The sequence below is a fragment of the Tenrec ecaudatus genome, chromosome 6 (assembly GCF_050624435.1).
Source record: "Tenrec ecaudatus isolate mTenEca1 chromosome 6, mTenEca1.hap1, whole genome shotgun sequence".
NCBI lineage: Eukaryota > Metazoa > Chordata > Mammalia > Afrosoricida > Tenrecidae > Tenrec > Tenrec ecaudatus.
The window spans coordinates 105,164,004-105,176,399 of NC_134535.1; the positions used below are offsets into that span (position 1 = coordinate 105,164,004).

A 12,396-nucleotide genomic window follows, 5' to 3' on the forward strand; every position below is an offset into this window, starting at 1 on the left:
ACAGTCCACTATTTTTTCCCTGTGTTAGATGGGGATTTTCCCCCTCATGTCTAACCTCACGGCAGGTGAACTTTTCCTGGTAGGCCCCGGAAGCCTTCACATTAGAGATTGGCTGGGTTTGCTCAGTGAAGGTATTGAACAGATAGCCAGTCGCCTTCAGTGTGTTCTAAATTATACTTCCATCGGTCCATCTGTGTGAATATACACCGATTAGGATCTTTGGATTTACACCAATTATGAGCAAGATGCCAACTGAAAAACTTGTCAACATTGTAGAAGACTTTCTCTCCTTTCCCTCGCCCCTATCTTTTCCTTTCTCTATTATCGGCTCAGATGTTAACTGTCTCCCTTCCCATTTCGTTTTACAAATCTCCAACACACACACACACACACACACACTGCATTACAATAAACGCACACATCTGTCCTGGTAAATAGCAAAACAGCCCCAAGACAGCTAACTAACACTTGAGCATTGGGCAGCTTGGGTAATGAACGATTAAGGAGAGAGATTCTAGAGTTCACTGTCGGGGCTCACCCCCTAGTTCTGAAATCTCAGCGCATACCAGCACGGCACCGCAAAGCCATGTTGCATCTGTCCGCTGGAGACAATAATAATCCGTGCCTGAGAGTTAAAATCTACAACCACCACCACCAAGTCACTGTTGATTCCAACTCACGATGGCTGCATGTGTGTCAGACACCTGTGCTCACAGAGTTTCCAGGAGTCGAGTTTTCCAGAAATTGGTCTCCAGGGCTTTCTTCTGAAGTATCTCTAGGTCGACTCAAACCACCAACTTCCAAATAAGCAGCCTAGAGCATCCCTGTCTGCAGCACTCTGAGACTTCGTCTATCATGCAGGGCTGTGGAAAGGATTCATGAATAATACACGAACAGTCCTTAGAATGGTTGGCTAGTAGTCTCATAGTAGATGCTATATAATTGTTCGGCACGTTACTATAATTCTTATACTCCTCTTGTAGCAAAAGGTCATTCACAGACATCAACTATCCTTGATAGTCCATAAAGAGAGAGTTTAAGGAAGAACAGGGTAGGGCTTGAGTGTAAAGGATGCATACAAAGCAAGAAACACAGGGCTAAAGGTGAAGAAAAGGAGAAACTCAGGTAGTTGGTGGGGGTGGTGGGAGAAAAACATGAGAGGGTGGGAGAAATAGAAGAAAAGACCAAGGGAAGTAAGTAAGCAAGTAGTCCTGGGCAAAGAGGAAAGGGAGGCCAGCGGTTAAGAAAGAGAGGGAAGGTGGGGAAAAAAGGTCACTGCCATCAATTCTGACTCAGCAACTTTACAGCACAGAGTATACCTGCTCTTGTAGGTGCTGGAGATTTCAAATCTCTCCTGGAACCCAAAGCCTTGCTTCTCCCCCAGAGCTGCTGCTGGTTTCCAACTACTGACCTTGTGGTTACCAGCCCACTATGTAACTCACCGCCCCCCCAACCAGGACTCCCTCAGTATTAGGGAAAACTAAACCCACTGCCATCAGTCTGTATCCACAAGAGTGACCCTTCAGCCTGTATCTCTTTACAGAAATAGAAGACCTCAACTCTCTCCTGGAGTGTGGCTGGTGGTTTCGAACTGCTGACCTTGCAGTTTGTAGCTCAACACCTAACTACTATGACTCATATTCTTAGGAAGGGAAAGGGTGGGGGAAAAGGATCCATTTATTTGATCTGGGTATCATAAAAGGAAATAAATGGGCGAGACATTTTAAAATGTGACATCTGAAACTAGGGAAGCATGGAGCAGAGGGGAAGAAAAGATACAATGTTTCCTTTCACCACCGAGATCCGCAATCTGTAAATGGTGAGAAGTTTATGGTCTTTCCCAGTTCTGCCTAAGAGTCCTTTACCTTGCGGCTCTGGACTTGGGTCCTGTTCCGCTGGGGCAGACCACCAGCCTTGTGTCTCTGGGCTCTCCTAACAAAGCCAAGATGAAGTGGCAGTTCTTACTGCTCTCTGACTCTAGCCATGAAGCAAATATGTATACCTTCTTCCTGCACCAAACGGTTAGTGGAGCTAGTTGCCTGTTTGTTTTTAAAATTTTCCACCTCAAAAATATTTCTTGGGTAAATTAAGAACAAGAGGAAAGCATGATACAGAGCAGTCAAGAATTGTGGCTTTTTAGGCTTTAGTAACTTGGAAATAGGAGAGTAACATCAATATTTTTTTTAAGTTTGCCTTTTTCTAGTATTATAATGATTAAATTGCCTGTTTCATGCTCAGGAAATCAAGAACTCTAAAATGGCCCTCAGGGGACCAAGGACAAGGGTCTCCTCCCGCCAGGTTGAGCCTGTGCAGCCACCGCCCCCGCAGCAGCCCGAGCCACCAAGCCAGACGCGGTGCGCGTTTCCTGGCTCCCAGGACTCGGGAGATTGCCGCAGCTCGGGAGGCCGCAGTCCAGCGGCGGCTGGAGGCGGAGAGAAGACGCGACGCCCGCGGACACGTGACCTCCGCCAGCCGCGGCTGCCCGCGACCCAGATCTGTCCCCGGAACCCGTGCCTGGTGGGGCGGGCGGACACGTAGCGGCGGCTCCAGTGCCTGCTGTGCCCGTCGCCCGTGCATTCTGCGCTCTGTGGTGCACGTGCCCTTAGCAATGATTACTGCTTGCGGGACACGAAAGAGGATGTAAAGAATACTCTCGGGTACAGGAAGGAAACACCTTTGCGCGCGCATTTTTCCTCGGCATTTCATTCTATATATGTGTGTGTATATATATAGGTATATATTTACATATATAGATAGATATTCATCACCACCCCACGCACACCCCACCCATCAACGGATCCAAGCAGCGACAGCAGCGGGGTTGGAGAACGAGGGGTCTCCCGAGACAGCCGTGCGCACCTCGCGGCACCTCTCTCTAGCAGTGAGTCACGCGCCGGGGTGGCTCTGGGGCAGGAAGCCCGGCTCCCGCGGGGCTGCGCGTCCCGGTGCCGAGCGTGGCGGCTGCCGGGCGGGAGCGCGCGCACCCGCCTTGCCCGCGCAGTGATGTGGCAGCCGCGGCAGGTCGGCTCACGTTGCTCGCCCTGTGCTGGTACCCGCAGGAGACGGGATGGAGGCGGGAGGCACTGGAGGTGCCAGCGGTAGTAAACGTGGGGCGCGCACCCTCCCGGCGTCGCTTTATCACCCGGGGGCGGGGGGAGGGCAGCGCCGGAGAGCGCGGGGACACGCACAGCGCCACCAGAGGCGCAGAGAGGCGGCGGAGTTCGGCGGGCGACAAATGCTGCATTGCTTTGCCGAGGTAGCCCCTCTGGAGCCACCCCGCACCCCAGCCCTTCGCCGCTCGGAGCACGAGAGGCCCCACGCGGCGTCACCGGCAGCGGTTCAAGGCACCGCCATTCCGGCCGCTGCGGGAAGTTTGGGTGGCCCGGGGACACCGTGCCGCCGAAAGACACTTGGATTGCGACATTCTGACCCAGTGACTACATTTTAAGATTTTTTTTAAGCCTTCAGGAGGTGGATTGCAAGTTGTCCCTTTTCAAGAAAGCTCCCCCGCCCCCCAGCCAGAGCCAAGGAGTCCCCCTAGACCACTGAAGGGTGAACCAGCCTCCCAACGCTCCCCTCGGGACTGGAGTTGACCCACGGCGGCTTCTTTCTCTTTCCCTGGTCCACGCCAACCGCACGGGCGGTGGGAAAAGCAGAGAGCCACGTTCACGTCCCTGCACCGTCATGCCAGGCTAAGCCACGGAGCCGCATTTCCGAGCCCAGAAAGCCCGGGCGGCCCCGCTCCCACGTGCCCCGTCCACTCCCCCAGCCGCCTGCAACGTCTTTGGGAAGATGAAGAGCTTGGCCGGAGTTGTTTGTCTTTTCCGGTGGCCGCGATCAGGTGTCCCCGCCCCCTCCTAGTGCTCGCCCTGCCGGCCCGCCTCTCCCGACGCCCCTCCTTCCCCGCCCCCCTCCGGGCTGGACCGCGGATGGTACGTTCCGCACGTGAGCTGGATGCTGGTCTGGCCGGCGACGCGCGTGCCCTGTGGCCAAACACTGCCCGGAGTGAGAGAGCAAACTAGCAGCGCAGCGGGGCCGGCGCGAATGTGCGAGTGTGCGTGCGTGTGTGTGAGCGAGCGAGCGAGCGCAGGGTGGGGGGGACCAACTGCTTCACACTTTCCACACTGCACTGAAGAGGGAGAGGGCGAGCGAGACTGGAGACGCACCGCTCCCCCAAGATCTCCCAAGGCTACCGGCCCGCCGATTCCAGGACAGAGCCCCAAATATCGGAACAGAGGAAACGGACAGCGGTGGAACATGGACGAAGGAATTCCTCATTTGCAAGAGAGACAGTTACTGGAACATAGAGATTTCATAGGGTAAGGTGCACGCACCCTGGGCGATTATCTGCCCAGCCTTCTGTTTAGGTTTATTTTTCCTCCTCCAGAAAGTGATAGGAGAGCTGGCGAACAGAGCCCCTCCCCGAACGGCGTCTGATGCTGATTTCTGTTTTGCAGACTGGACTATTCCTCGTTGTATATGTGTAAACCCAAAAGGAGCATGAAGCGAGACGACAGCAAGGTACGTGTAAGTTTCACCTATGTTCCCTCTAACCTGACTGGATAGTTAATTAGGGCTATTGATTTCACAACCCGCAAACATGTCCCGGCCCCTGAGCCTCCTCAACGGTGAATTTTAAGTGGCTTGCTGGATAGTCTCTGGGGGGAGATTAAACATCATACCTGAATTTAAATTGCACCCAGGGCAGTCCAGAGGAAAGAAGATTCTTGGGCATAGTTTATCCTCTATAGTATGTTGGGGGAGGGGTAGTGTTATGTGCAGTAAATGAATGTTGTTTAGCTTATTGTTTTCTCTCACCCACGACTTTCATATATTAAAGGATACCTACAAATTGCCGCACAGATTGATAGAAAAGAAAAGACGAGACCGGATTAATGAATGCATTGCTCAACTGAAAGATTTACTGCCTGAACATCTGAAATTGACAGTAAGATGCACATTTTCATTCTTTGGGCTCTCCAAGGGCGTGTTAGTAGCCTAGTACGACCTCCCAGAGGTATCAAAATCATTGTACATTTTCAGATGCCTGACTTACAACTTGTGCTATAACAAGAGTTTCCCACAAAGTCCGAGTAGGTGCGTACAGCCGAAGGCAAGAAATCACTTATAGCCTGATTTACAGAAAGCTAGGACTAGGAGAGGAAGAGTACTTTCAAAGTGTTTGCTTAAGTTGCTGCGCTCAATGGAGCGTCCACGGAGCCAGATGTGTGTGTTTTAAGTAAACAAATGTCCTCTCCTCTTCTGCACCATTGCAGACTCTGGGGCATCTGGAGAAAGCGGTCGTCTTGGAATTAACTTTGAAACACTTAAAAGCTTTAACAGCCTTAACCGAGCAGCAGCACCAGAAGATAATTGCGTTACAGAATGGTAAGTCAGTTCCGGGAGGCCAGCCCACCCCATGACACAGGGCAGCCCACAGAGGAGCAGTGTGACACCCACCCCACCCCACCCCTTCATGAAGCTCAGGCTCTGACGCCGCTCATTTTCACATTGCTTATCGGTTCCCTTCAGTGGAAAGTGCCCAGTTCCCGAAGCATCCTAAAGGCTTTCAGCAGAACTGGGAGGAATCAGATTTTTATTTAAAGTGGCGGTCGCTCCCTTTCCACTTTGGTTTCTCAGCTGGCAGTAGAGCGCCCCCCACCCCTCCCTCTGCAACCAGTGGATTATATCACTCGATTACAGAGGAAAACCGAGCTCACTTTAGGCAATGCAGGGTCCACGTGACAAGCAGATGTTTTAACGTCGGCATTTTCCTTCATTCCTCTGCACCACCACCCCCACCTCACCCCACCCCCGCGTCTCACCCTAGGGGAGAGATCTCTGAAATCGCCGATTCAGGCCGACTTGGACGCGTTCCACTCGGGATTTCAAACGTGCGCCAAAGAAGTCTTGCAATACCTCTCCCGGTTTGAGAGCTGGACGCCCAGGGAGCCGCGGTGTGCCCAGCTGATCAACCACTTGCATGCCGTGGCCACCCAGTTCTTGCCCACCCCGCCGCCGCTGTTGACGCCACAGGTCCCCTTGGGCAAAGGCACCGGCACGCCCCCGGGCGCCGGCGCCGCGGCCGGCCCGTGCCTGGAGCGCGTCGGGCAGAAGCTGGAGCCCCTCGCCCACTGCGTGCCGGTCATCCAGCGGACCCAGCCGGGCGCCGAGCTCGCCGCCGAGAATGACACGGACACCGACAGCGGCTACGGCGGCGAGGCCGAGGCCCGGCCCGATCGCGAGAGGGCCAAAGGCTCGGGGCCGAGCCGCGTCACCATCAAGCAGGAGCCCCCCGGGGAGGACTCGCCGGCGCCCAAAAGGATGAAGCTGGATGCCCGCGGCGGCGGCGGCCTGGGGGGCGGCGCGGCGGCGGCAGCGGCCGCGCTCCTGGGGCCCGATCCCGCGGCGGCGGCGGCGGCCGCGCTGCTGAGACCCGACGCCGCCCTGCTCAGCTCGCTGGTGGCGTTCGGCGGAGGCGGGGGCGCGCCCTTCGCGCAGCCGGCGCCCGCCGCCGCCCCGTTCTGCCTGCCCTTCTACTTCCTCTCGCCCTCGGCCGCCGCGGCGTACGTGCAGCCCTTCCTGGACAAGAGCGGCCTGGAGAAGTACCTGTACCCGGCGGCCACCACCCCGTTCCCGCTGCTGTACCCGGGCATCCCCGCCGCCGCCGCTGCCGCCGCCGCCGCCGCCGCCTTCCCCTGCCTGTCCTCCGTGTTGTCACCGCCGCCCGAGAAGGCGGGCGCCGCCGCCGCCACCCTCCTGCCGCACGAAGGGGCGCCTCAGCCCCAGCACCCCCACGGCCGCGCGCACCTGCCCTTCGCCGCCCCCCGCGAGCCGGGGAATCCCGGGAGCTCTGCTCAGGAAGATCCCGCGCAGCCAGCCAAGGAAAGCCCCTGAATCCTTGCGCCCCCCTCCTCCAAAAGGACGGTGTCCAGCGGAATAATAATATTAATAATAATAAATTAAAGCGCCCTTTAACGTGTTTAAGGGGAGAAGTGTAATACGTGCACGACAGGCTTAAAAACATCAGCAAAAACCGGTGTTTTGATATGGTTGGGGTTTCTGTTTTGCTCATCCCCCACCCCGCCCTCCACGCTAAAATCCCTTTATTACCCCCACCAGCAGTAAAAGGCCTGCAATACATACTCTTTCCGCGTCCCCCTCCCTTATCTTCTCTTTAAAGAACTCCCCCAAATTAGTCTTGCCTCCTCTTGGGCCATGTTCCCTATCTTTAACAATGTAGAACCTAATTCTAGAGGAAATCAGCAGGGTCCCTTCTGTGGGTGAGCTCCCCCCTTGAACCAGGGAAGGAGAAGGGGAGTTACTGTCTGCCTATCTCTCAGAGCTACCCAGCTATTTTAAGACGTTTTCCACAGACAGAATGAGGATCTTGGAGAATTAAATGTACTCTTCAGTATTTTATAATCTTCTGCTTTTTTCAAAGGCACATGGTTTTCAAAGAGGCAAGGGAGGATGCATGCAGTGGTGTGGATGGCAGCCCATTATTCGGAAATGGTTTCAAAGGTCCCTCTTCCTCACTTGCACTTGTTAAAAGGTACGCTGAATTGGGCCATTGTCAAAACCAAGTCAGGGAAAGAGATGAAGAAAGAAGGCCAGTCTTTCTTAGCACATTTGCTAGGATTTTGCTGAGAAATGGCCCGTGCCTCAATTGACTCATCTTTTCCCCCTTACTATTAGCTATGTGTACAATATGTGTATGTGTACGCATATAGACATATATGTGTATATACATATATATCAAGTACATCTATTCCCCCCCGTTCGTTATTTCATTCATTATGCGCCTGAGTTTTTTGTAATATTGCTGTAAAAAAAGAGAGAAGAGAATGTGCACTGAACGTTAAGAAAAAAAAAGATAAAGTTCAATGGATTTATCCTATATTCTTCTAAGTTACAGAATGGAGGAAAGAGTTGAACTGGTCAGTTTTGAATGGAAATTTTGTAAAGATGTGGGATAAAGCCCTCTAAGGCCTTCCTATCTCTCAGTCTATGTATTTTCTGGAGACCAAACCAGATAACAGATAATCACAAAGAAAGATTTTTTTTAAAAAATCAGGCTTAAAACCAAGACCTTGTCTAGATATTTTTAGTTTGTTGCCAAGGTAGCACTGTGAGAAATCTCACTTGAATGTTATGTAAGGGGTGAGACACAACAGTCTGACTCTGAGTGAAGAAAATATCTGGGTCTGTTAGTCAGTTTGGTGCATTTGCTGCTGCTGCTGCTACTGTTTGCCTCAAACGCTGTGTTTAAACAACGTTAAACTCTTAGCCTACAAGGTGGCTCTTATGTACATAGTTGTTAATATACCCAATTAATGATGTCTGACATGCTATTTTTGTAGGGAGAAAATATGTGCTAATGATATTTTGAGTTAAAATATCTTTGGGGAAAGATTTGCTGAAAAGTTGCACTTTTGTTACAATGCTTATGCTTGGTACAAGCTTATGCTGTCTTAAATTATTAAAAGAAAATAAATATTGTCTGCAAGAAACCAGCTGGTTTAGAAAAGTTTAGTATGTGGTGATAAACTAGAGATTATCTTTATATTCTAGTATTTTCAGCACTCCATAAATTCTATTACCTAAATATTTCCACACTATTTTGTGATTTAAAAGTTCTTACTAAGGAATAAAAACTTTAATATACGATATGAGATTGTCTAATAATTTTAAAAAATTGATGCTCACTTCGTTTTAAGATATCTATGACTAGGGATGAAAGTCATGTTTTTTCAGATATACAACTTTATTAGTCACTGGCTTTTTGTCACACATTTACAATCTCTTATGAGCCTCCAGAGTAGGCTTTTGTCTACCTGCTTGTTCCCAGTGTATGTAAATGAAAAGTGTGAAAGAAAAACCCATCAATCACTTGTGTGGTTTGTCAACGTTAGACCCAGTTTGCTACCATTTTACTCAATGAAATTTCACTTTTCATTTATGACATCAGAGAGCCTATGGTGTGTAGTCTGGTGTTTCTCTGGACCCTACTCATGTAAATGCACTACCATATAGCCAAAAAAACAAAACACCAAAATACAACCTTATTGCCTTTGAGAATATTGTGGTTCATAGCAGCCCTATAGGACTGAGTGCCTCGGCTCCCTTATGGTTTCTAAGGCTGTAAATCTCTGCTGACACCGACTGTCACATCTTTCTCCCTGGGAGCACAGGTCTGGGTTCAAACTGGCCTTTCGGTCAGCAGCCAAATGCTTTAAGCACGGTGCCACCAGGGCTCCAACTCTACTATATAGAAGTCCTTAATTTCTGAGTGTATTTTAGCTCCTTAACATTTGTCAGACGACTGTGTCAAGCCTTGCATGGAGTTCAAGGAAGACAAACCATCCTTTCTAGACTATTTTCTCCAATTTATCATCAGATTTGGGATTTCATGTCAACTGAAGGAGGGTCGATATTTAGTTTCAATTTTTTTTTCTCTCCACAAGGTCTTTGATTTGTGAAAGGTGTTTAACCGATTAGCCAACATTTATACGAGACAGAAAAGTGCTCCCTCTGCTGACTTCATGGCAGCCAAACTGCAAGTCATAAGAAAGGAACCTCTGAGCGCAGGTCCTCAGAAACACTGCACTGCATAAACCCACTGCGGGTACCTTGCTTGTCTATTGTAGGGAAAACGAAGCCCAGAGATCTTCAGCATCTGCCGAAGGTCACACAGTGACCTGGAGCATCATGAAAGGCCAGGGCTCCTGAATCCCTCAGCTAGCCTCCCATCCCATCGCAGCATCTTGGACCATATCAACTGCCCTTCGAGCATCAACTTGAGGGACAATAGGAACAAACAACAGTTTATATGCGAAAACTACAAGTCTTGACCATTGTTATGTATTGAACTTTACAAAAATACACACATGGACTGAAAGAGTAATTTGGTAGACACTAAGAGGAAAATAGCATTTCAATTACTTTGAGTTCCATTTTAATAACATTTTCACAAGGCTAGTTTTACAACTAAGAAGGATCAAAGTAAATCAGAGTACAAAAAAAGTTTCAGCATTTTGATAAATTTGATAAAATAATCTTAGGATTGGGCCAAATTTTATCATCAATTATTTAGTTCTATTGACTATGCATGCTTAACATAACAAGGTAAAATTAGGCCAGAAATGTCAAATATCTATAGTCTGAAAAAAATGTTAACCTAAATCATTAATCATATATAATTAATTCTTTTAATGAATTAAAAAAACACTGGAGTTATAATTTGTTAAGAAAGCTTCTATATCTGCCTTGATGAAGTTTCCACTGAAGTGCTTTACAATATATATGATTTTCCAATTGAAGACAAACATGAGTCTTGAGTCAAGAATGCTTTCATAAGTTGAGCATTGTACAGATCAATTTTACATACATATACTTTATAATAAATTGATAAATAGTCTTTTCTCCCAAAGAGCTTAACTTAAGTGCATTTTTGAGGCACGAGACTAGGTTTTACTAGCAATATGTTAAGATTGAAGCTTTACCCCCTATCATTGTGAAAATGTTTTCACTTAGTTCTCATTCACTGGCCATACAGGTGATGGCTTTGCTTTACTGCCCATTACTTGAAGCTTTTCCAGAAGTTTGTAAAAGAAGACTAGGCCTGTCCCAGGTCAATTCTAAACCCCTCGGTGGGAGGTGCTTGCCAGCTGAGAATCTAGGAAGGAATGACTAGGCACACCAACAGACTAAGGAATTTAAGGTAGAAAAGAAGGGAATTCTGAATGAATCAAGGCCATTATGAGTCCCAAAGCCGGTTGTATCATTATGATACTGGAATTACCTTCAGCTAGGAATCTAATGTTTTCATGAAACAAAAATTCTGTCTTCTGGACCTTCACAGAGAAGGAGAGAGAGTTAAAGCCCACCTACTCTGCGGTGCCATTTTAACCTAGTTCCAAGTGGATTCACAGTGTTTGCTAAAGTGCAGTGCCACTTCCAGTCTTTCAAAGATGAATTTAAGTAAGAAATTTAAGTGGAAGATGATAACATTTTCTGTAAGATGGCTTTATAAGGAAAACACACCGTGGGTTCTTTAAAAATATGCTGTTATGGGAGTTGTGCATTTGTTTTAAAACTGGGTTTCTAGTACTTGCTTAGAGATTCCATATTAAATACCCCAAACAAACATAAACGATACAATTTTAAAAGTTTATGTTTTAATTCTGATAATAAGTCCAAGGTGCCGGACGGCTCTGGCGTTGGGGAATACTATGTGACCCGGGAGACAGGTTCAAGTGCCAGCATTGCTTTTGTTTTGCCGGCACAGAGCTTACTAAAGTGCCCGCTCTACGTCCCGTAAAGTATCGCACATGCGCCTAGGCAGGAAAAGCAGAATGCCCTGCGTGGACTGACATGTTCTCAGACGCTCACGATCATTAGGGACATCGCTTGTACACCGTCCATGTCCTCCGGGAGTACTTTGTACCTGCAGTGAATTCTTTCTGAGTTCTTATATCTCCTTGTTAGTGTCTTTACTCGTGGCCAGGCTGTCAGCTGCTACTTCTTGATGTGTCAGAGGGCCTGCCTTCAAGTGGTTCCCATTTCCTACCCCGGACTTGCTGTGGGCTGGGAAGCCACTGAAACAAAACCACACCCAGTAGAAATGTATCTAAAATTAGAGTAAATAGGCTCTAACCGAGGACCATGGGCTCTCCCAGGAAGAAAAGTGCACGAGCTGGTAGGATCTGTGACATCTTCTCCCCACCAAGCTATTTTGTTTTTCCGTCTTCTGCTTCATTTCTTTTTAACTTCCACATTCTCCGTGATGTTCCACATTAGATTATTTATGCAAAAGCCTCCAGTATTTCATATATTTCCTGATCATTTTTATTGCATAAAAATACAAGGAACTCGCCACTGATTTCAACCCACAGCTAATCAGAAAACAATGTTCATGCCACAGATGATTTCTTTGACTGGATGAACCCTTCTTTCTCTCTGGCTGATAGGAATCTGGGGGCCAAAAGCCTCGGTGACAATTGAGCCATCATTTTGGTTCTTGGATGCCTTTGCTTCTAGTGTGTAACCTCCTCCCCCTCTGGGATTTGGACAGGTTGAGCGGCAAGTCTAGTGAAAACGTTCTAGCTAACGCACTTGCAGAGTGCCCAGGCCTGGAAGCCGCCTGGCGCGTGCAGAGCCCGCCATTGGAGAGCCCCTGGTTGCAGCGGGTTCCTCTGCTCCCTGAGTGACGGATACCTGGGGATGGACATGGGGTCGCTATCAGGTGCGGGCTCGAGGGCACCTCACAACAAACCACAGGGATACAGCTATTTGCTGCTCTCCTATCATATGGGGGGCGCTGTGTAGGTGCTGGAGAATCACCCCTTCATCTGAAGATCTCAAACGCGAGTGGAGAGTGGCATCGATAGAAGA

General features: G+C 49.1%; 1 protein-coding gene across 1 annotated transcript; it reads left to right on the plus strand.

Annotated features, from left to right (window-relative positions):
• Window positions 1–3,229: 3,229 nt before the first annotated feature.
• On the plus strand, window positions 3,230–8,668 carry BHLHE41 (basic helix-loop-helix family member e41). Its single transcript, XM_075551972.1, has 5 exons — window positions 3,230–4,319; window positions 4,458–4,521; window positions 4,841–4,948; window positions 5,277–5,388; window positions 5,831–8,668. Exons 1-5 carry the CDS (start codon window positions 3,955–3,957, stop codon window positions 6,895–6,897), a joined length of 1,716 nt encoding a protein of 571 aa, XP_075408087.1. The 5' UTR covers window positions 3,230–3,954; the 3' UTR covers window positions 6,898–8,668.
• Window positions 8,669–12,396: the final 3,728 nt, after the last annotated feature.